Consider the following 24,176-nt stretch of genomic DNA (forward strand, 5'->3'; position numbering starts at 1 on the left):
GCGCGGTAAAATCTTCTTGGCCCATTAGGTCCACTTTTGTATCGTTTGTGTTATCTTCGACGTAGTTTTCTTCGTTGTTACTTTGTTAGCTAACTAAGAATGGAAGAATGGTACTCCTCCTTTGGCTGCTTTGCTCCATTCTTTTACGGTAGATGATTATTATATTAAATACGTGATTCCACTGCCATTTCTTGGGATTCCTTTCGTACTATGTTACTCCCTCCGTTCCTTGATATAAGGTGTATAGATTTTTTAAAAGAAGTTCAAAATATAAGGTGTCTTGCGTTGCACCACTCGTTTGAATAATTTTTTAGGGATTTGATTACATTTACTTATATTAGGCAAACTCCTCTATTTTCTCATGTCAATTAGTCAGGTGTAATCTCGCCCAAAACTTGTGAAATTTTCACTCCACGTGCGTTCTTTAATTTTCGTGCCAAAAACTATACACCCTATATTTAGGAACGGAGGGAGTATTTGGTAAAATCTCACAAAGCCTACCATGTTGGCACAAAATAACTGTCAAAATCATCACATAATTTGGACCCATCGGCAAGGTGTAGGATCGATTTCCCCATTGGTCACCGCACCATTGATGTCGAGTAGGTTATGGACGAACAGACGAAGCTGGTAATTGAGGCAGCATCACTGATAGTTGTGATTCATGCATGGCTTATGTTGATCCACAAGAGAGTTGTTCGTCGCAGTGACAAGCCTGTTATCTGTTATGCTCCAATGTTAACCCGGGATCAAGAAAGGATAACAAATCTGAACTACATCTACAACTGAAGTGAAACAAAGGCTTTGTGGATACTAAGAATGAAAAGAGCACCTTTAGCCAGGCTTGTGCAAACCTTCAGGAGTAGGGGGCTGCTACAAGATAGCATTCACACCTATGTGGAAGAGGAAGTTGCCATGTTTCTCCATGTTGTCGGTCGTAACCAGAGGTTCAGGGTTATCCACAACACGTTCAGGAGATCAATGGAGACCATTTCCAGGTACTTCAGGCAAGTGTTGTATGCTCAGGGGTAACTTGGAGGAAAGATGATCAGCTCACCAACCGTCCGGACTCCTAGCAAGATTCACACTAGCCCAAGATGGTATCCATATTTCAAGGTGAGCACTAACAATATGTAGTTCATGCCTTGACATGCTTCTATTATTATGCTATAGCCATAACACAATCTTGTAATGCCATTTCAGGGTTGCATTGGGGCAATAGATGGTACTCAAGTCACTGCTAGAGTGCCAGGTCATAGTCTGCAACATACAGGGGGAGAAAGCACTACACAAGTCGGAATATTCTTGCTGATGTTGACTTCGATCTGAAGTTCACATATGTGTTGGCTGTCTGGGAAGGACCGGCACATGATGCTAACATTCCAAGTTACAACATGACTAGACCTGATGGCATCAATATCCCCGATGGCAAGTTCTACCTAGGAGATGCTGGCTATGCATGTCGGCCAGGTGTTCTTCCACCCTTGAGGAAAACCAGGTGCCATCTGAATGAGTTCTTTGGTAGGAACTATCCTAGGACTCCATAGGAATTGTTTAATACCAGACACTCCTGTTGGGAAACGTTGCATGGAAAACAAAAAAAAAATTACGCACATGCAAGATCTATCCATGGAGATGCATAGCAACGAGAGGGGAGAGTGTGTCTACTTACCCTCGTAGACCGTAACCGAAAGCGTTTAGTAACGCAGTTGATGTAATCGAACTTCTTCGCGATCCAACCGATCGAGTACCGAACGTACACCACCTCCGTGTTCAGCACACGTTCAGCTCGGTGACGTCCTCCGCCTTCTTGATCCAACAAGACGGCGTGGTAGAGGATGAGTTCCGGCAGCACGACGGCGTGGTGACGGTGATGATGAAGTGATCTCCGCAGGGCTTCGCCTAAGCACTACGAAAATATGATCGAGGATGTAAATGATGGAGGGAGACACTGCACACGGCTAAGCAATTGTTCTGGGTGTGCTAGGCGCCCCTCCCACATATATATATAGGTGGGAAGGAGAGGGAGAGGCCAAGGGGCGCCCCAAGTAAGCCCGAATCCTACTCGGGCTTGCCCTAGGCCGCCCCCTTTCCTTCTTTTGGCGTCAAGGGGAAGGAAGGAGGAGGTGCCCCCCTTCCTTTCTCCCACAAGGGGGGGGGGAAGCCAGGAGGAGGTGGCCCCCCTTTCCTTCTTTTAGGGTCGGCGGCCAGGGAGAGGGTGCGCCAGCCCCTCTGTGGGCTGGTATGCGCCTCTCCTTGGCCCATTAGGCCCATAGACCTCCCGGAACCCCTTCCGGTGATCCGATGACTACTCGGTGCACTCCAAAACTATTCTGGTATCCGAATATTGTCGTCCTATATATCAATCTTTACCTCTCGACCATTTCGAGACTCCTCGTCATGTCCATGATCTCATCCACGACTCTGAACAACATTCAGTCACCAAATCATATAACTCATATAACACTATATCATCAACGAACGTTAAGTGTGCGGACCCTACGAGTTCGAGAATTATGTAGACATGACCGAGACACCTCTCCGGTCAATAACCAATAGCGGAACCTGGATGCCCATATTGGCTCCTACATATTCTACGAAGATCTTTATCGGTCGAACCGTTATGACAACATACGTAATTCCCTTTGTCCATCTGTATGTTACTTGCCCGAGGTTAGATCGTCAGTATCTTCATACCTAGTTCAATCTCGCTACCGGCAAGTCTCTTTACTCGTTCCGTAATACATCATCTTGCAACTAACTATTTAGTCACTTTGCTTGCAAGGCTTCTTATGATGTGTATTACCGAGAGGGCCCACAGATACCTCTCTGATACACGGAGTGACAAATCCTAATCTCGATCAATGCCAACTCAACAAACACCTTCGAAGATACCTGTAGAGCATCTTTATGATCACCCAGTTAAGTTGTGACGTTTGATAGCACACATGGTATTCCTCCGGTATCCGGGAGTTGCATAATCTCATAGTCGAAGGAATATGTATTTGACATTAAGAAAGCAATAGCAATAAACTGAACGATCATATGCTAAGCTAAAGGATGTGTCTTGTCCATCACATCATTCTCCTAATGATGTGATCCCATTATCAAATGACAACTCATGTCTATGGTTAGGAAACCTTAACCATCTTTGATCAACGAGCTAGTCTAGTAGAGGCTCACTAGGGACACGCGATTTGTTTATGTATCCACACATGTATTTAAGTTCTTGGTCAATATAATTATAGCATGAATAATAAATCTTTATCATGATTTAGGAAAGTAATAATAACTATTTTATTATTGCCTCTAGGGCATATTTCCATCAACTCTAGCCTTCGAGTTACGGTTGAAAGTGCATTTGGAGCTCTGAAGAATAGGTTTAAGATCCTGGATCAGAATCCACCGCACACTTTCCCCATTCAGATTAAGTTTGTTCTTACTTGTTGCATTCTATATAACTGGACCCTATAATGGGGTTGTGCTGAACTGGTGTCGGGGGAGGAAGAGGTGATGCCTGACGATGTTGTCAGCTCCGGCCATGGCGTGGAGGCATTTGACAACGAAGCTTGAAAGAGCAAAAGGATGAAGTGGGCACAGTCAATGTGGGATAAAAGAGGCCAGACAAGGATCTGAAGAAGAAGAAGACGAGCAACAGTAGTAGAAGAAGAAGAACTGCGATTTGTTTCCTAACTAGGACCGAAACTATATCCACACCACTAGTGAGAAATTGTGATAGTACCTTATGCAGTTTGCAACCAAATACCGTGTAGTTTGTGCACCCAATGCAACGCAAGAAACCAAACGGGAGGTTAATATTTGTTCCCTTGTGCAACCAGCCTATATGCGGACAACCAAACTATAAGTAGATGCTGGTTTTTGGCTGCTTTATCTCAGCCAGGCCCAGCTGAGGCACACACGCAAAGAGGCAAAAAAAGTGCAGATAACTAAACACATCCAATACAAGTCGCCCTAAGCAAAGTGATTGAATAGTTTGATTGTAAAGCCAGAGATAGGGGATGGGGTGGGCACATATCAAATCTTACTCAAGATGATGCGTCGACTCTGTCTCTCGCAGATGCTCATAGGGGATGGGGTGTGTGTGCGTGCGTTCAAAAATGTGAGTGTATGTGCATATGTATGAGCGTGTGTATTGTGCTAAAAGAAATGGTACTATACCCCCGAGTTGGAACATGATCTCAGAATTCAAAAGTATTGCATTCCGCTGCCCCGCGGGCACGGCACGATGTTTTCCATTACGATCTCTGGTTTGGCAGCAGCAAACACCAATTTGGTCTCAGGAGAGTCTCTCCTCCAGCACCAAACACCAGAACCAGAACGGGCAGCTGCGCACGTTCCCCAATCCCTCTCCCACCACCCACCTACCCAAATCCCAGCCTTCCTAAAACCCTAGGCCGCCGCCGCCGTCCATCGGTCGCACCTCCTTGCAGCGTCCCCGCTTGGGGGGCCGCGGCAGCTGGCGGTCCTCCACGGTCCGCATGGCGTTCCGCGAGGATGGCTCGTCCATGGCCATCGTGGGCGCCACTAGCACGGTGGGGCGGGAGTTCCTGTGCGTCACCACCGAAGCAAATATCTCTTTTAAATGAAATACCTCGGTTTAAACAAAGGTGAAATGAGTGTAAAAATATCACTCATCAGGACATGGATGTGGGACTATTTCCTTCGCCATTGACCTGGGGCTTCACTTCCGTGGCTCATGGTCGAAGCTTCACTTCTCGGGGCTCACGGCCGGAGCTTCACTTCCCGGTCCGCGAAGATTTATACTAGGTTTAACTTTTGTTTATGTTAAAAATTTGCCATGTCCGCTTTTGTTTAATGAAATATGTCAGAAATGAAATGAATGTGTTTCGGTTTAAATCATCCGGTTTGCATGAAAATCGTTCAGTTTGCTCAAATTGCATTTGAAATGTGTCAGCATGGTCCGCGGTGGAGATGCCCTTACTGTCCATCCTTTAGAAGATCCATAAATGCTAGTGCTTTTTTGAAATGAAGTTATGAGTCCGGAATGCTCGGTGGTTATCCTCTCCACCTATGATTTTAGAAAAATGTGACCCCAACAAAAACGCATTTTACAACTCGCCGTAAACAAGTGGTTGAACAATTTGATTGTAAAAGCCAAACATATCAAACCCGTTAGAAATTAATTAATTAATCTCTCTGTAAACTAATAAATAATAAAAGATTGTTTATACCCCCTCCCTCCAACAGTATATGAGAGCGTTTTGGACACTACTAGTTCATGGAGGAAGTAAAATAATTCTTTGCTTAGAGCAACTCTAATGGGGCGACCCATTTCATTCGCGGCCGTCCGTTTGGGTCGGCGCGGACAGAAAAGGCGGCACAATGCGCCGACCCAAACGGACGCGCGTCCGTTTTTCGTCCGCGGGCGACCCATTCCCGGCTCATTTTTGAGCCGGATTTGCGTCGGCGCGGACACGCGACGGACGCGTGCTTGCTCGCCTACTCCTGTCCTCGGGCCCGCTCGTCTGTGGCACATTGACCTCCCCCCGCCAACAAGCAACCCTCGCCCCCGCCTCCTCCGTCACCGACGCCGCCGCCCATTTTGCCGACGACTCTTCCAGCTGCCGCCGCCTCCACATCCGCCCAGCAACGCCGCCCCTGCCCTCGGTCGCCCGCCGCCGCCGTTTTGCCGCTGGGGAGCAAGCTGTTTCCCCGCCGCTGTTTCCCCTACGCCCAGCCGCCCCACGACCAAAAAAACGCCTCGCCGCCCCAGCCACAGACGATCGACACGCTCGTCGGACGCCGGCCGGGCAGCTAGCTGGTCTGTGGGCGCCGCATCTCCCCTCGCCGGTCGTCTCCTTCTTCGAGGCCCGCAAGCTGTTCGACAGTTTGCCAAGGTACGAAAATGGACTCCGCCGACGAGTTCTTTTTCCACAATTTCCTTTGCGACTCCGACGATTCGTCCGACGACGAGGAGGAGATATTGGCTGCTGTGTTGGTCCATCACCACCTCAACAACCAGTGGCCGTTGTTCCGTGGCTCCATTCCGGGCCACCTTCCGGCGTTGAATCGTAACCGGGAGAGCGGGCATTTCCTTCTCTGGAAGGACTACTTTGATACAACAAACCCGTTGTTCAAACATCACAAATTCCGCCGCCGGTTCCGTATGAGTAGGCATGTTTTCAACCGTATTAGAGAGTGAGTGGTCGGCTATGATGACTACTTCGAGTGCAAAGAGGATGCCGTCGGCAAGATTGGTTTCTCCTCTTATCAGAAATGCACTGCCGTCATCCGAATGCTTGCATACGGAGTGCCCGGTGATCCCATTGACGAGTACGTCCGTATGAGCGAGTCTACATGCCTAGAGTCCCTGTATAAGTTTTGCAAGGCTGTGATTGCTGTGTTTGGCCCTGAGTACTTGAGAGAGCCGACAGCTGAAGATACAGCCCGTTTGCTGGCGATGAATGCTAGCAGGGGCTTCCCCGGGATTCTTGGCAGCATAGACTGCATGCACTGGGAGTGGAAGAACCGCCCTTCTGCTTGGCAAGGGCAGTATAAGGGACATGTCAGGGCTTGCACTGTCATACTAGAGGCCGTGACGTCTCAAGATCTCTGGATATGGCACTATTTCTTTGGCATGGCTGGATCACACAATGATATCAACGTGCTTCAGCACCCGCCGGTGTTTGCTAGGCTTGGCGAAGGCAACAGCCCACCGTGAACTTTACTGTCAACGGCCACACCTACGACAAAGGGTATTATCTGGGTGATGGTATCTATCCTCAGTGGACCACTATTGTCAAGACAATACCCAACCCTGTCGGAGAGAAAAGGAAAAGATTTGCCCAAGAGCAAGAGAGTGCTAGAAAGGATATCGAGCGTGCCTTTGGTGTTTTGCAATCTCGATGGGGCATCGTTCGGTATCCTGCTAATACTTGGAGCACGCAGAAACTATGGAAGGTGATGACTGCTTGTGTGATCATGCACAACATGATCGTAGAAGACGAGCGCCCGGAACGTCTGTACGATCAAGGCTTTCAGTTTCAGGGTGAGAATGTTGTGCCTGAGCATGGAGTAGCGGCAACATTTGAGCAGTTCACTCAGTTTCATGAAGACATGCGTGATTGAAAAACTCACGCGCAACTGCAAAATGATTTGGTTGAGCATATATGGACTCATGTTGGCACCCAATAGATGTATCTTTTTTATTCGTTTTGCAAAACTACGTGAAATATTTTTTATTTTTATTTGGCCTGTAAACTATACTATTTATTTAGGCGGACTATTTTGTTTGTTAAATTTTCATTTCACCATATGTGAGAATGCAATGCAAAATTGGGCGGCTAGCCGGCCACGCCTGCACATATGGGTGCGCGCTGCCGACTCATATGAAAAACAGGGCGGGCGGCCGAGTCAAACGGACAAAAAGCGGACGAAATCACCGTCCGTTTAGGTTGGCCCGTTGGAGTTGCTCTTAACCGCTTCAAGTTTAGCGACGGTCATTGGTTTCCGTCGTCTTTAATTCGCGTCTATACAGCACACCCCTTGAGCCACATACACATATGCCTCTACATATATAGCGTTTCATCATGGCCAAAGAACAACTGTTCCGTCACTTGCTTTTCTCTCTACCAAAACACCAAGTTGGAAGCTTCAAAAGAAAAAGAAAAACACCAAGTTGGAACACGAATCATCAAAATTCAAAAGCAGCAGCCCGCTGTCCCGTGGGCACGGCACACTGTTTCCAGCGTTTGGCAGCAGCAAACACCAATTTGGCCTCGGGGCCATTCCCATTCCCCGAGCACGAAACGCCAGAACGGGCAGCCAGCCAGCACGATCCCCTCCCCTCCCCACCCAATCCCCCTCCCACCACCACCCACCTACCCAAATCCCAGCCGCCCTAAAACCCTAGGCCGCCAAACCCGCCGCCGCCGCCGCCGCAATGCAGGCCGCCGCAGCCGTCCACCGGCCACACCTCCTCGCGGCGTCCCCGCTCGGGGGCCGCGCCAGCCGCCGGCCCTCCACGGTCCGCATGGCGCTCCGCGAGGACGGGCCCTCCGTGGCCATCGTGGGCGCCACCGGCGCGGTGGGGCAGGAGTTCCTCCGCGTCATCACCGCCCGCGACTTCCCCTACCGCAGCCTGCGCCTCCTCGCCAGCGAGCGCTCCGCGGGCAAGCGCATCGACTTCGAGGGCCGGGACTACACCGTCCAGGACCTCGCGGCGCCGGGGGCCTTCGACGGGGTCGACATCGCGCTCTTCAGCGCCGGCGGGAGCATCAGCCGCGCCCACGCGCCCGCCGCCGTCGCCAGCGGCGCCGTCGTCGTGGATAACAGCTCCGCCTACCGGATGGACCCCGACGTGCCGCTCGTCATCCCGGAGGTTAACCCCGAGGCCATGGCCGACGTCCGGCTCGGGAAAGGGGCTATTGTGGCCAACCCCAACTGTTCCACCATCATCTGCCTCATGGCTGTCACGCCGCTGCATCGCCACGCCAAGGTACCATTGCACATATGTCGCTTTTCGTTCCCTGCTTTCTAACAGTCACACTAGAAAGTAATGTTAAATTAATTTGGAAAATGGGATAGCTGAGACCAAAGAAAACCAAAGTCTTTAAATTTGAATCCTGAAAAAATGACTAGACTCATCTTTGAATTAGAGATGCTTCTTCATAGTTCATAGGAATATTTAATTCCATATATTTCATTGCATTTCTCCTAATTGTGATGCCTTTTAAGCTATGAACATTGCAATTTGATAGATACGAGTACTTAATACAGTAGTTTTTTGTGATTTATGTTAAGCCTGTCAATAGGGACTTTCATGATTAGTTATTCTTATTTATGTGTGCCGATCCGCTTCATATATTAACATCATTTTTATTGTGAGTCGAGTATTTTGTAATGTATAAGTACCGATATGTGTCATGTAAATGTATGCTTGTTGGTTGCATTTCTGGACTGACCAAATAAATTGATGGCAATCTTTTCATCGTCAATGTGGCAGGTGAAAAGGATGGTTGTCAGCACATACCAAGCAGCAAGTGGTGCTGGTGCTGCAGCCATGGAAGAACTCAAACTTCAGACTCGAGAGGTGGGCATTTCTCCCTTACTATTTTGCTCGTGGTGCTAAATCAGTATAGCTACTGACACTGTATACTTTATTTAGGTCTTGGAAGGAAAGCCACCAACCTGTAACATTTTCAGTCAACAGGTTATAACTTCAATACCTTGTGCGCATGTTGAGTTGATTTCTTACTGTCATAAGACATGCTTAATTTATTTTTCCTTCTGCAGTATGCTTTTAATATATTTTCGCATAATGCACCTATTGTTGAAAATGGCTATAATGAGGAAGAGATGAAAATGGTGAAGGAGACCAGAAAAATCTGGGTAAGTGGAAGCTTGATCAATGCCCCATAGGTTCTTTGCATTACTCCATCAAACTTTTCTCTTAAGTTGGCTGTTGAGCAAACAGAAATGCCATACTAACTCTCTGCTCTGTTTCTAGAATGACAAGGATGTAAGAGTAACTGCAACTTGTATACGGGTTCCTACGATGCGCGCGCATGCCGAAAGCGTGAATCTACAGTTTGAAAAGCCACTTGATGAGGTTAGCATACTGTAATTGTGTTACGTATCAGTTAGTACGTAGAATTCTTTCCTGAATTGTTACAATCTCAGGTCCTGAGTCACTGGGTAAAAATATGTTTATTGGCCTAGCATGGCTTTGTTTTCCTTGTTTTCGGCAAGTAGAATTGTAAACGGTTTCTTGTGGAACTTGTCTGTTGTCATTGTTGGGTAGGTCATTTAATTAACTTTTGACACTTAATACAATTTCCATTTCTTGTCCCATGTAAATAAAGAACACACCTTATTAGATGATCCTCTGTTCTTCTTCATGATGTATTAGCTGTTCAAATTCTGAAATTGTTTGCATATGTTCTTGAAGGACACTGCCAGAGAAATCTTGAGGGCAGCTCCTGGTGTTACCATTAGTGACGACCGTGCTGCCAACCGCTTCCCTACACCACTGGAGGTAATTGGGCAGTTTAATTATCCGAGACAAGTAATTCCAAACGGAGGGAGTAGAAGACAGGAGATTTGTTATTTACTAACTATATGCTGCACACTCCACCCTTTCACGAAGCTACACTAGCCTGTTACTTGTTAGAAAAGTAGAGCAGATTTTCTTTAATTCTGATAGAACTCTAATTTTCAGGTATCGGATAAAGATGACGTATCAGTTGGTAGGATTCGCCAGGACTTGTCACAAGATGATAACAGAGGGTACACTCACGTTTTACACTTACTGTTGTAATCATCTGTTTGTTATGCATCGCTTGCACTTAAAATGTTCCTGTATACCGGAACCTAATCAGCTCCTCAATGGCAGGTTGGAGTTATTTGTCTGTGGAGACCAGATACGTAAAGGCGCCGCGCTGAACGCTGTGCAGATTGCTGAAATGCTACTGAAGTGACCGCCTTTTTACCATTGTCTCATGTGCCACGTTGCTCTATCCATTGATGGATTGATGTACTCTAGTCACTTTCAACCCAGTTTTGGTCGTCGTCTTTTTTGTAATCTGTCAACCTAGCAGAAGAAGTGTAAGACGGGCTTTAGTCATCTGTTGCACACAAAAGTGCAGCCACAAGTTTAGAAAAGGAGGGTTTTCACTTGTTCGGATTTTGCCTTAGGTTGGACTTTGTTGCAAGTTTGTCGTTTGTTTCTTGAAAGCTGGTCTGCTGTAACTTTACCCCCAAAGCCCTCGAGATAACGAGGCGTCCTGTGGGGACCTATATGAAGGGCAACGTGTGTACCATGCAACAAATCGTTGGGCTAAATGCTGTAACTTTTGAGGTGCAAAACCAAGGTCCGCTGTAACCTTTGCCCTGAAAGCCCCGAAATAAAGAGGCGCCTTGTGAAATCTATATGAATTGCTTTGTGTGCCATGTACGACTAAGTGTCGGAGCCAAAAGCTTGCACCGAACCTATTGGATGCAAACTGGGGGCTATGATTTCAGTGATTTTGAAGCGGTTTAGATGATGAAGGTGCTAAAATAGCTCTCACATGTGGTTCGATGCATGTGCTTGCATGGACCAGATCAGAAGTTCTCACCAGGAGCGCCATGTTACATCAACTAAAACGTACAAGGACCCCGATAGCTGGCGAACGCTCGCCAGCAGGGGATGACATTTGCGAACGATTTGGGTGGCCGTTTTAGTTGGAGTAATGCTACACGTATAAACGAGTTACAAGGTTTTACAAAAAGGGTTAATTTGATTGGTCAATAGATGGGGAGGCGGCCCATCCCCCTGAAAATCAGGGGGGAGGCAAGTTTGTGATTGGTCAGTAGATGGAAAAAATCCTAGTCAGCGTATAATTGCGTGTAACTCTTTGTATGTTTAGCATTATTGTTTTAGTTGTAGAGGAGGGGACGGCATTTGCGAACGATTTGGGTGGCAGTTTTAGTTGTAGAGGTGTGGCAACTTTAGTTGTAGGGTTGACAGTTTTTATTTTGTGAAGGTATTCTTTTTGTGAAAACCGACACTGTTTGATCCCGATCAAATGGCTGGGTTCGCTGGGACTTTACTCCCAGTGAACGGCAGCCATTTAACATTATACCAAACCTACAAAGGATATATTATCACCACTTGACAGTAAAATTTCCAGGGGTTGGCTTTTGTACCGGCAGGAGGAGAATCGGGAGCAATCAAAAGCTGGATCCCACATCTTTCCCAGTGCTGACCATGGAAACTTTCACTGCATCAAACTCAGAACACACATCAATTCTTTTCTTTTTTGTGTGTGAAAACAAACGCATCAATTCGAGAATCAATTGCAGCGCAGTTTGCTGCTGGCCTGGAATGGGCCCAGGGTGGCCTGCCACTCTACCAGATATACACTCTGTTGCAAAACCATTGCCTGGTGTAACCTTGGCTCTCGAGGGTAGGAGGTTGGAGGCACATGAGGCAATTTAACCATAACAACAAGATGTTGGAGCTAAAAACTTTCACTGAGCCTCGCCTCGCATCTGCTTCCAATTCTCATCACACACAATCAACCGTCTGAAGCAACCACCGTACCGGCTGCAACTTTTTTAACTGTATAAACAGTGCAAATGTATTAAAATGTTACGACTACAAACTCAAATCACCATCAGACGAAATGTTCATTGTCCCACGCAAACGAACCCAAACAAATTTTTTCATGCATGCCATCAACCCTTGAACCTAACACTACGGCTGACGTTCGGATTAATGCCAGACATTTCTCCTCCGTATGGACCGGAGGCCTTCTTCACGCCATGCCCCTGACTTCTCCACTTAAGTCCCTGTTTCTCACTCTTAGCCCTGTATTTCTTCCGTGGGTTCTTGAGCTTCCTGTTTCTGAGCGAGTCAGCCCTCGGTTTTTCTCGATCTGGCACGAGATCCCCCTCCTCTTGCCATCTCCTTCGCCTTCTTCTGCCAACGGCCCGGTGATAGGGGCGCTCTGTTCTTTGCGCAAGCGCTTTTCGGTCCTCTGCCTTTTGACATCTTTGTAGAATTCATCTTCAGACTCCGACGCTTCATCATCATTGCCCTTGTTGTCTCCACGTGTATTGGTTCCTACCCGAGCAAGAAAACGTAGTTCGTGTTTTCGACGTCTTTCACCAATCTCATCTCGCTTTGGAATGTCATCATCACCAGAAACAGACTTGAACTGATGGCCAGAAGAGGGGGGAAAAAGGTTAGGAATAGCTACAGCCATTATAACAACAAATATAAGTATATAACGACAATGGAAAGAACACAGAAATCGATAGACAAAGCACAAGAACTTGTTTAAAGGGTTGATCTAGCTTTGCATATGAGCAATAGTCAACAATTATAAATTCATCAAGTATTTCAGAAGATATCTTTGGTAAGACAAGGGTTACAAGGTTTGCGTTCTAAGAACAACACTTATATGCACTTGATAGCATAAGTCATTCCATTAACATGACAGATAATATAGCACAAAGGCTGTTCTGGAACAGCAGAGCAGAAAGATTACAAACTCTAACAAAGCAGCAAGATTCAAGCATGACCCAACATTTTGACCCCAAAAATGACCAGCATCGTTGGCTAGTTCATATTTATCGAAACAAATGTTGATAGGAATGCGGAGATGTGGTGCCAAAGTTTTTAAAGCTGGAACGCAAGCATAGCTAGTGTCCCTGAGTGTAGCACAATTCATTATTGATATGTTTTACCAACAATGGTACTCATTCCAATAATTACCATGTCCTATTATATTATCAAAATTCTAATTCCCTTTTGCAGAGTAAGAAAAGTCCCACTGCACCCGAGAAACCTTGGAATCAATATTTAAAACACACCAGCAACTCCAAAATCACTTAATAATCCTCAAAATTCGCTAACATTCTGGATACAATGATAATTCAAATAATGTATAGTATGTGGTGGTTGATAATATCTGTAACATGGCTGGGTGTAAGGATGTAGTATCAATTCAGTTAAGGTTCTATCAAATTAGCATAAGTAACAGCACGTATGCAGAAAATCAGCCCACTTTTGGCAACAACAGAAAAGAACAATAAAACATTCGAGGTCAATACTTGGATACTTCAAACTGTGTGTCCTGATGAAACAAACAACTTGACAAGGAGCCAAAGTAGACCAGAAGACTGCAGGTTTTGTTATCTCAGTGAGACTTCAGATTTAGCAAGAATGTAGGTTTCTATCAAATTACCCCCTTGCAGAAAAAATGTGACAAAAGGAAAGTGGCAATGTTAAAAAATCGTAGATTACCAACTAAAAATGTAACAGATATCAACTTGGTCGAGATCAGAATGATTCTCTAATGTAGTGTTCAACTGAATACTAGCAAGAATCTACAGCAAGAAACATATGGTCATTGAAATTTCGGTCCTACATGACAGTATGTGTACTTGCCTGTGTAGTTTTGTAGTTATGAACTTGTAATTTGCACCATATGCATAAAAGACTAGTTAATTAAGCGCAGTTTGGATCATTATCACAAGACATTTAGATTTCGCGCAAGTTAAAAAAATAGCTAGTTATGAAGGTACCCAGCAAAAATAAGAAACCTGCATGAAAATACCCCATACCTTGTTTCTATTTGAGCCAGTGGCATTCACCAGAAGCTTTCTAGGTTTGATCACTTGACTATTTTTCTGCACTTCATCATCAAAGTCATCCAATGTCTGCAGGTTTATCCTAGTATTGGTTGCCCTGGTTTTTGACAACTTTGGCTTCAACCCTTGTTCCTTCAACCCCTTCTCAGCCCTTTTTCCTTCATCCTTGCTCTTCCTTTTGGCAATTTCATGGTGCCCATTAGAAGGCCCATTCTTTGTCAATTTGGCTGCTTCAGCACCCCGTTTTACTTTGTCCAGAACCAGTAAATTGCTAGATTTGCCCTCGTCATCATCACTTTCATCATCGTCGTCTAATCTGAAATATTTCACTGACAGCTTACTGTTCTTCTCTACTTGTATCCTCCTTATCTCTTCGCAGTCAACATCATCAGCATCATGCTCATCGCCATCATAGTATAATGTATTTCCGCTACCCCAATCAAATTCACCCGAACTATCATCACCGGCAAAAATTTGTTGGATTGCCTTGTTCGCTCTCTTGATTCTTGCCATATATATTTTGTCCCATACCTCGTAACTATCTGCGCCCGCGTCGCGGTGCTTACCTCCTTCGCTGTCATCACTTCCATCGCCGTCCTTGCCTTCTTCGCCATCATCAGTTTCATGGCCGGAAACACCCTCGAGATCGTTGACAGGCTGCACCGGATCCTCCTTCTCTGGATGAATCGAGTCGTCGGCGTCGAGGGGGATGGCGTCCCGCTGCTTGGGGAAGGCGTCAATCTCGTCGCCGTCAGAGTCGGACATCGCCGCCGCCTTGCTGGATCGCTTGGACTGCTGTGTGTCCGCCGCGGGTGGCAGCCGTGTCGACCTCAGCCTCTTCCCCATGTTGGGTGGCGGCAGGAGTATCGAGGAGTCGGGGTGGGGGAGGAAGCGCTGCGCACAGGCGGAGAGGCTGGTTCAGGGTTAGGGTATCTCTAGCCCATCGGGATTTTTAATTTTTTTTTTTTGAGAATTAGCGCCTCATTTCATATAGTTTTCTGGTAAAAAAAAGCTTTTCATTGTCCAATTTTTTCACACTAGCTATCGGCGCATTTATGGTGTAGCAATCCGTGTCCTAGCCGATTAGCCCCGTTGCAGTTATAAAACCCACCCCAGCAGCTCTCAAAGCCTATCCCAACCAAACCCCATTCTCATGAACGTCAACCCGATTCTTCCTACCGCCGAAATCGAGCTTGAGCTCTTCGTCGCAGCAAGGAGAACCGCCATCACCGCCGGCCCCGATTTGCCCCATCCACGTTGTTGCTTGCCTCCTCGACTCCCTACTACGTGTCTCCGTCCCCGAGCTTCACCACCGCCACTCCGATGCCCTCCTTCGTCGCCGACCCCTTCTTTCGTCCTCAGGCACCACCGTCGGCCCCAGCGCCGACCCCCTCATCCATCCTTGAGCACCACTGTCGTCCCCATCGCCGACCCCCTCCTTCGTCCTCGAGCACCACCGCCGCCCCCATCCCCGGCCGATGCTGCCATGGCGCGTTGACGCATGACTTGGTATGCGCAGTTCATAACAGCGTGGTGCACCCAAATCATGAAGAAGCAACACACCAGCGAGGCTTGATGAGAAGGGCGCATTGCGGTTGGCCTTCCTTCAAGCTCGGACAAGGACAAGGAGGGGCAAGCCCCGAGCTCGGATAAGGTGGCGCCCGTTTTTGATTGGGCTAAGGCTTTGAACCCCGTTTGGCTGAATGAGGTGGTGGTTTCATACATGGCGTTTGGTTAAGGCTGTGATGATGCAATTACCTGGCGTTTGCTTTCTCATGACCTAATGTTGTTGTCACCCCATCTCAGTAGTGGCGACCTTATCACAAACTACACTACAAGCGGTAGCAATTTAACATCATTTCAGTCCTAACCACCGAATAAATGACAATTCATCCTAATAGACCTAGATACTACTCCCTCCGTTCCTAAATATTTGTCTTTCTAGAGATTTTAAATGGTCACTACATACGGATGTATATAGACATATTTTAGAGTGTAGATTCACTCATTTTGCTCCGTATGTAGTCACCATTTGAAACCTCTAGAAAGATAAATATTTAGGAACGGAGGGAGTAACAAATAGCAGTACCAAATTAACAGTCATATGGATGGGGGGAAGGGTGGTTTATCAATGGCGATCAAGGGGGAAGATCAGCATTCTCCTCCTCCTCCTCTTCTTTAGATCCTTTTGTTGTCTCTATTATCCCACATTGCCTCAACCCACTCCAATCTTTTTCTCTTCCAAGCTTCATTATCATGTGCCTCCATACCATGGCCGAAGTCAATATCATCAACCATCACATCATCTTCATCTGGCACATACTCATCAAGACCCCTCTCTAGGATCGAGTTATGAAGAATGCAACATGAAAAAATAAGTTTAACTTGGGTGGGAAAATGGTGGAATGGCTATCAAGAATCTTAGCTATATTATTCAAAGCACCAAATGCCCTCTCAACTATAATTCTAAGGCTAGAGTGCCCGAGATTGTATAGTCCGTTGATAGTCTTAGAATAGCTCCTTGTAGAGAATTCATTAAGATGATACCTGATTTTCTTCAAGGTTGGAAGAACCACATGCCGACATGCATATCCAATATCTCCTAGGTAGAATTACCACCCGGGATATTGATCCCATCAGATCGAGCCATGCTGTCAGCAGGAATGTTTGCATCATAGGATGGCCATTCCCAACCAACTAACACATATGTGAATTGAGATCAAAATCAACATCAGCAAGCACACTCTGGCTTCTGTAGTGATTTTCCCCTGTATGATGTAGTATGTGACCTTGGCGCTCTAGCAGTCACATGAATATCATCAGTTGCTCTAATACAATCCCGTGATGGCATGAACAAACTGGTATGGTTCGCAACAATACGATCATGTCATGGCATGAGCTAACAATTAGTATTGATCACCTTGAAATATGGATACTAGCGATATCTCGCTTGCATCTCGAAGGAGTTTTACTAGTAGGTACTTTGATCATCTCACCTCTGAGCTCTCCAACCTCATGCAAGACTTGCTTGAAATACTAGAAAATTGTCTCATTGAATCTTCCGAATGTGTTGTGAATCAACCTAGACCTCTTGTTATGACTCGCAACATGAAAGGGCATTGCTACTTGGAAGCGACTTTTCGGTGGACGGCGGCTCGTGTGGACTGTATCGGAGCCGTCGAACGATTCCTGGAGATGCACAAACATCACTTCCTTGTCCCCCCGGTTCGATCTCCTAGTAATAGGGAATAGGTGGCATAGGCGTATGGATTTGGCACAATTGTTTCGGGCCTTTGGAGCTGGACTAGTGAACTGCGCGAGCTGGTGCACATGCCGCCGCATAGGAAGGAGCAGTTGATGACTTGACCTGGTGATGTAGCCTGACGGGTGGTGGGCCATAACGTAGAAACTTTTTGCACGTCGGGCCGTGACAAAAAGTGACCCTGCCATCTTTCCATCATGCACAGTGCGCCTCTCTCTTGCAATTACTGCATCCAGGTTCGCTAATCAAATATACTTGGTTAGTTTAATGTGCCGGGTAAAAGAAGATTCATAAAATCTAAAAACAGTACTTTCAAATGGACGGACGCATTGGATCCTTTTTTTTAAATGATTCGAAAATCATATTTCAAAGTAAAAAAAACTGCAAAAACTTATACATATTCATGATGATCTGTGAAATTGCATTCAAACAAAGTATGATTGCAAGTTGTACAAAAAAACAATTCCGGCTCAACAATAAAAATTTTGGCTCATTTTCATTTACACATTTGTTTTTTTGTCTACGTCACGTGTGAAGTTATATTGTTAAGGAAATTTTCTTAAATGTGGTATACGTGCATTTGTGTATTTCTAAAAGAATTTGCGTTGCGGAATTATTTTGGAAGTCCACCAATGCACCCATCCACCAAAAGGCATTTTTGCCTTCTTACATACTAGGCTCGAAGATGGTTTGCGGCAAAAAAACAAATTTTGATAATACAAAAAATTATATAACGGGCTGCACAGTAATACATTAATCTAACAAACTGTGTGAGACTAATTCTTGTTCAGAGTCCCAATCATGAAGAAACTTTTAATGGCCGTATGAAAACAGTTTAAATCATAGTTCAAGTAAATACCCTTGATAGCCAGATGGTACTAACAAACAATATGGTAGTAGTAGTGTTTTATGTGGTCACGTGTGTGAGCAGTGCAACAAACTGGGGCCCGCGATCAAACGTGTACTACCAAGGTACATCGGTCAGCGTCTACTCTGGTGCCTAGATTCTCTGACAAAAGCTACCTATGCCGGGCGGAATACAAGGGCTGGCCGAGCTCTACGGGGGGACAACATGCCAGAATACCGGGCATGATCGGCTGAATGGAGATAAGGGGCGGCCAGGATAAAGTCCGCAGAGTGCTCGTCCACCATTAAGCATTTTCGATTGCTACTTGCTCTTTCACATAGGCATGGATGCTATCTTTTAGCAACCCACTCTTCGTAAACGTCCCCACAAGCGTGACAAAAGGGGCACTTTTTACTTGAAGCATGTTCACAGCCTCTACATCGCAGTGGCGTACCTAGCGGGTGGGCCATGGCACACTAGAATTTTGGGACATATTTTTTTACCATGTAAAAATTAGCTGATTTCCATGGCCCATCCAAGCCAATTGAAATAGATCTCATTGTTTTTTAAAAGTGTGCACACTCTACATTTTATTTCTAGGTCCATCACTGCTGCATCGTTACGTTTATAGATGTAGTTTTATTCGTCAATCTTATCCTATATTGGACTAAAATTGGATCATAGCTGATCACATGCCTGGAACGTTGACGAACCGCTCTCTTATGTACCAACATTACTTAGGACCGAATCGCAACTATGAGTGTTGATGCTTGAGCTAGTAGCTTCATCCATTCGTTCCTATTGAAATCGATGTTGCAGTGAGTAACGGCGAAATCGATCCTACACCTTGCCCAACAACCAAACAATGGTAGGATGAAGGGTGGTTGTATGGTGCTTATCTCCATGGCAGACGATGAGGACGAAACGGAGACGACGACGAAGGGGACGAGCAGGCCGTGTAGCTGACGGAGAGTAGCATGTCCCGATGCTAGCAGATCTTGGTCCACACTACCGCCGTTTCAGAGAACTGAGGTTGACTTTGTCCTTTAGCCAGAGGTGAACGAGTAAAGTGGAGTGTGACAACGTATTTCACGCCATACAACGGCTGCAGATTTTCGTCTCGTGCCAGCTCCGTGCGTGCTCCCCATGTTGTTTCCCTCTTGCGCTCGCCTCAGTCCAGCTCCACGAAAACGATCGATTCAAGAATTCCCAGTGAGCGAGGATATGGGGCGCTTTGAGTTTCATGCGCATACGGACCAACACCTCACATGAACAATCAAATATGCTCTTTTTGTATCCACTGAGCCCGTTTAGAGTTAGTGCGAGCAACAAAACACGCCCTATACACGTTGTGTAGCGTAGTGCATCAACGGCAAATCTCGCGAGGTCAAAAGTTTTCACCCGCAACAGGCCATTTGGTGCCAAAACCTTAAACAGACCTGCCAAGCTCAGATTTCATCCTTCCAGTCATGCATTAATCGTGCTGCCATCTCGGTAAATTTTCAATCATCCACGGTGAAAAACAGTAACAACACTGGGCGAGTAAAAGTCGTCTCCGGAAGTGCTTCTGTACCGGGACGAGGACAAACAGCCGACACTGGATCCCACGGCTTTCCCATCCGAGCTTCACTCCGGTGCCGGCCACGGGAACTCGCACCGCAACAGGCCGAGCAAAGCCATCAACTCCGCCATTGATTGTAGCACAGTTTCAGTCCACTGACTCAGCGAGGGCGGTGGACGAAATAACTCAATCCCTGACGCGTCACATTCAGTTCGTACCGCTGCTTTCAGACGAGGAGTAACTGAACGGAGCAAGGCCCCATCCCATCGCGCTCGCTGTCTTGCACCGACGCACATCGATCGCGTGCCCCTTTCATGCTCCCTCCCTCAAACTATGCTCACACACAACACACCACTCTTGCTCGTTACATTTACCCATAGAAAACAGAAAAGAACAAGGAAATTACTGGACAAACTTTACTGATGCATGATGGTTCATTATTACAGCACAGCGACATTTTTGCCGGCAAACCAGTAGCTAGGCCAGCATTATGCATTATCAACACACAGTAGGATCATGCACCGGACGCTCAAGATCATGATTTACACGCATATAATATATAGTGGTGATCCGCGACATAGTACGACATGATTGATAGGGATGCATGAAGTTCAGGTACATGCTAGGCAGGCGCCATCAGCGGCGGAGGGTGGCTGGAGGGTGGTGGTGGATCATGGGCACTTGGGCCTCTTGCGCGCGCCGTGGCCGGTGGTCTTGTCGCGGTAGCAGGGGCACTCGTCCTTGTTGCCGGCCGTCCCCGACGGCACGCAGTTGCACTCGGCGCAGCATATCCCGCAGTACTTGAGGCAGTCGTCGTGCCGGCTCGCCTTGGAGCACCTCACCCCGCACTTGCCGTCGCAGAACGCTGCTCAAGAGCACACGCACCACCACGGTTAACATCAACACAGGGAAGGGCCGAAGAACTTCAGCATAATGGCGATACATACAGCATCAACACATCACTGAACTGACCTGATCCAGCCGTGGCGGCACGCAGAGACGAGGACGCTAAGAGGAGGACAAGGAGGAGAGCCACAGTGGTGGCGGTGGGGCCAAGCTTCATTGTGGTGTGCTTGAGGTTCTTGGCTCTGGCAGAGCGCTGCTGCCTGCTGGTTGGTGTGAGCTTGAGCCTTGAGAGTAGGGAGCTGGAGGAGTGAGTTGGTACCAGTGTCTTGGGGCATTTGGGGCTATTTATAGGGCCCAAAAGCTTGACAGATCTTGGAATGGCCACAACTATTTTGGACCGTTCATTATTTTTAATCCAAGGGTCAAGAATGAACGCCACGAGAGGTAATAGGTTACTTTTTTTTTTGTTTAAATGAGGTAATAGGTTACTGACTGCTTATATTTGGTAAGTATCAGAAAAAGGAAAATCGTAAAAATATTACTCTACTAGCATATATTAGAGCGTCTTAGGAAAATGAAACTGTTGCATTTCTAATTTATGTGATTAAAACGGAGAAGAAGGAACTTATTGCGTGCCTAACTTATGTGATTAAAGCCATTAAATGCCACAATTTACATGAGAATGTTACAATACCAGAGGATAACATGACATGAGATTAATTTGGAACAATTTCGTTCTTTCTATAACGTACTAATAGTTACTTCTATGGTTAAGTAAAATGGCAAACATCATAGAACAAACGAGACAGCCATCATAGTGATTAGCATGGTTAAGTAAAACGACGAACTTCATAAAACAAAAGAAACATGGTTAAGCAGAACAACATGACACGAGATTAATTATTTTTTGCCGTGGAACGAGAAACTCAGGAAGAGATCCCCTCCCCTCCCCACGGAAAAGAATTCTATAAGACCAGGTCTCACGCGAGACCCATCCTGATAGATGACACGTGGTATTCATAAATCTCAAAGCATCCCTCACCCCCCACTTAAAATCAGGGGGGAGAGAAATTAGATGCTTTTGTGATTTGTGAATGCCACGTGTCATCCATTAGGACGGGTCTCACCTGCTAACCGTGAGACCTGGTCTCATATAATCCCCCCCCACCACCACACATAATTTTCTCTTCCAACGATTCGACGAGAGATTTGGGAGGAGGATATTCTGCCCGAGGCAAGAGGTGACTGGTTGCGGCCTTCTTAATTTACACATGCTAATTACCTGGCGCCACCATGTAATAGATCTACTCTTTACCCTTTACTTCTCTCCGAGGTGCGAGGGACCATGTTAAAACTACTATCAGAATTCAGTGAGCTTGCACCTGAAAAGCTTTGGCCTTGGGACTTGTTTGCTCTTCTTTTCGCTCAAAGACAGAAAGGAAACTCACTCTGTTTTTGCTCATTTATTTATTAATGGCCTATGTGGCGAACTGGTAGCTAGCAGTGGCACACAGAAATTACTTAGGCTGGTCATAGTGGGAAGTAACTTATACTAGTGTCATATATATGACACTAGTCTAAGTTACTATCTTCATAGTGCAAAGTAACATAGTAGTAGTGTCATAGATGACTAAAAACGTTGTCCCTTGGGATTACTTATACTACAAGCGCTTTCCCACGGGAGCTAGCTGTAACCCAAAATGCAGAAAGCTTGCCCCTTGGACTTACTTATAAAACTTAAAAGCATGTGTTCAATGCTGGAAAGCTTGTCCCTTGGGATGGCAACAACATCACCACCATTGGCTGCACCGCACTCGTCAAGTCCGTCCTCACTTCTCAAATGATTTATTTCATCATTTCCCTCACCGTTCCAGCAAGCACGCTTCAATATGCCAATAAACTGGAGAAAGCTTTCCTTTGCTCCGGATCAGATAAGACTACCAGAGCGAAGTGTAAGGTGACCTGGGAGGTTGTATGTCGGTCACTTGAGTATGGGGCCCTCAGTGTGCTTAATTGACAAATTTGCTCGTGCCCTTCGTCTTCGACGGCCGTGGTACAAATGGAAGGAGCCAACCAAATTGTGGATGGGCATGGGAAACCCATGTGATGATGAGGACTTAAAACTTCTTTTATGCATCCGCCACCATCACCGTGTGCAATGGCACAAAAAACCTCTTTTGGGGTTCCCCTTGGCTTATTGGGCGTAAGCCTATGGACATCGCCCTGCTCATCCATGACGCCTCCACGAGGAAAAATTGGAAGGGGTGTGAGGCTGTTCGGGAGAACACTTGGATCTCCAAGATTAGCCCCGCCACCATTGTTTCCGTTTAGCACATCCAACAATTCTTTGTCCTGTGGATGCTGATTAATGATTTCCACATCGATGACCAACGGGAAGATGACATTTTGTGGAAGCATACAGAGAGTGGGCACTACTCCGCGGCCTCGGCTTATAGGGCTCGATTCCTAGGGAGGATCCTATCCCCTTTGGACTTCATGGTTTGGAAGGCTTGGGTGCCATCAAAGGTCAAATTTTTTGATTGGCTATCCATCCAAAATCGGATTTGGACCGTGGACAGGTTGGCCAAATTGTGGGTTGTGTCCGCTTTGCAAAAGGGTTCAAGAATTCGGCGCTCACTTGCTCTACAATTGTCTATTCACCTTGAGGCTTTGGAACTTGGTTAAAGACTGGCTCCACCTTAACTACATTGATACCTCCTCTTGGCATCTGGACAACTCCATTGAGGACTAGTGGAGTAAGTGCGCCGGTGATAGCTCTCCGAATAGAAAAGCAATGGCCTCCCTCATAATGCTTGTCACTTGGGCAATTTGGAACGAGCGCAACGCTAGGGTCTTCCGTTAATATTTCTCAACCTTATCAAGGAGGAGGTAAGACTTTTTTTGAGAAAACTCTACTTTATTCATTTGTAATAAGTAGTACATCGTTTGTGAGGATCATTACAAATTCATTTAAGGCTCCTCAAACGAATCGGAAGTCAACAAAAATCTAGCTAATCTAGCAAGCTCATGAGCTACTTTATTTGCTTCCCCGTTACAACGCTCAAATCTAGTAGTAGCAAAATCACAAGCATAATGAAAACAATCATCGAAGATTGCTGCCGCCGCACACGCCAACTGTCCTCCATCATTCATAGTATCAATCACCTCCATATTATCCGAATTTATAATAAGGCGATTGCATCCCGCCCGTTGCGCCAGTGTTAGAGCGAATTTTAGAGCTAAAGCTTCCGCCATCAACACATCCGCGGAAAAATCTATTTTCTCATTCCCTCTAGCTATGAGCCTGCCTTTGTCCTCTCGAAGGACTGCTCCCATGGAGCCCCTAAGAAGATCATGATCAAAAGAAGCATCAAAATTAAGTTTAACGAAACCTCTTGGAGGACAAGAACAACTCTCCTTTTTCATCGATGCCTTGGGGGATAATGCATTAACAAAAAATTTGGTCAGAGCAAGAATCCCCATTGAGATCTGAGTTACATTTTGAGTTTTCTCACTGTGTACCAACTTTCTTTTTTTCC

At 46.2% G+C, this 24,176-nt stretch overlaps 2 protein-coding genes and 1 pseudogene across 2 annotated transcripts; 1 reads left to right on the plus strand and 2 right to left on the minus strand.

Moving 5' to 3' along the window:
* The first annotated feature begins 7,866 nt into the window (after positions 1-7,866).
* On the plus strand, positions 7,867-10,913 carry LOC119303233 (aspartate-semialdehyde dehydrogenase-like). Its single transcript, XM_037580339.1, has 8 exons — positions 7,867-8,479; positions 8,987-9,073; positions 9,149-9,193; positions 9,277-9,372; positions 9,491-9,592; positions 9,932-10,018; positions 10,202-10,269; positions 10,376-10,913. Exons 1-8 carry the CDS (start codon positions 7,925-7,927, stop codon positions 10,458-10,460), a joined length of 1,125 nt encoding a protein of 374 aa, XP_037436236.1. The 5' UTR covers positions 7,867-7,924; the 3' UTR covers positions 10,461-10,913.
* Positions 10,914-12,004: 1,091 nt separating this feature from the next.
* LOC119298016 lies at positions 12,005-15,014 on the minus strand (annotated as a pseudogene).
* A 5,168-nt stretch (positions 15,015-20,182) lies between these two features.
* LOC119298018 (peamaclein-like) lies at positions 20,183-20,953 on the minus strand. The gene is made up of 2 exons (XM_037575567.1): positions 20,764-20,953; positions 20,183-20,656 (listed from the first exon to the last, which is right to left on the minus strand). Exons 1-2 carry the CDS (start codon positions 20,852-20,854, stop codon positions 20,463-20,465), a joined length of 285 nt encoding a protein of 94 aa, XP_037431464.1. The 5' UTR covers positions 20,855-20,953; the 3' UTR covers positions 20,183-20,462.
* Positions 20,954-24,176: the final 3,223 nt, after the last annotated feature.

Source organism: Triticum dicoccoides, chromosome 5A (assembly GCF_002162155.2).
Source record: "Triticum dicoccoides isolate Atlit2015 ecotype Zavitan chromosome 5A, WEW_v2.0, whole genome shotgun sequence".
Taxonomy (NCBI): Eukaryota; Viridiplantae; Streptophyta; class Magnoliopsida; order Poales; family Poaceae; genus Triticum; species Triticum dicoccoides.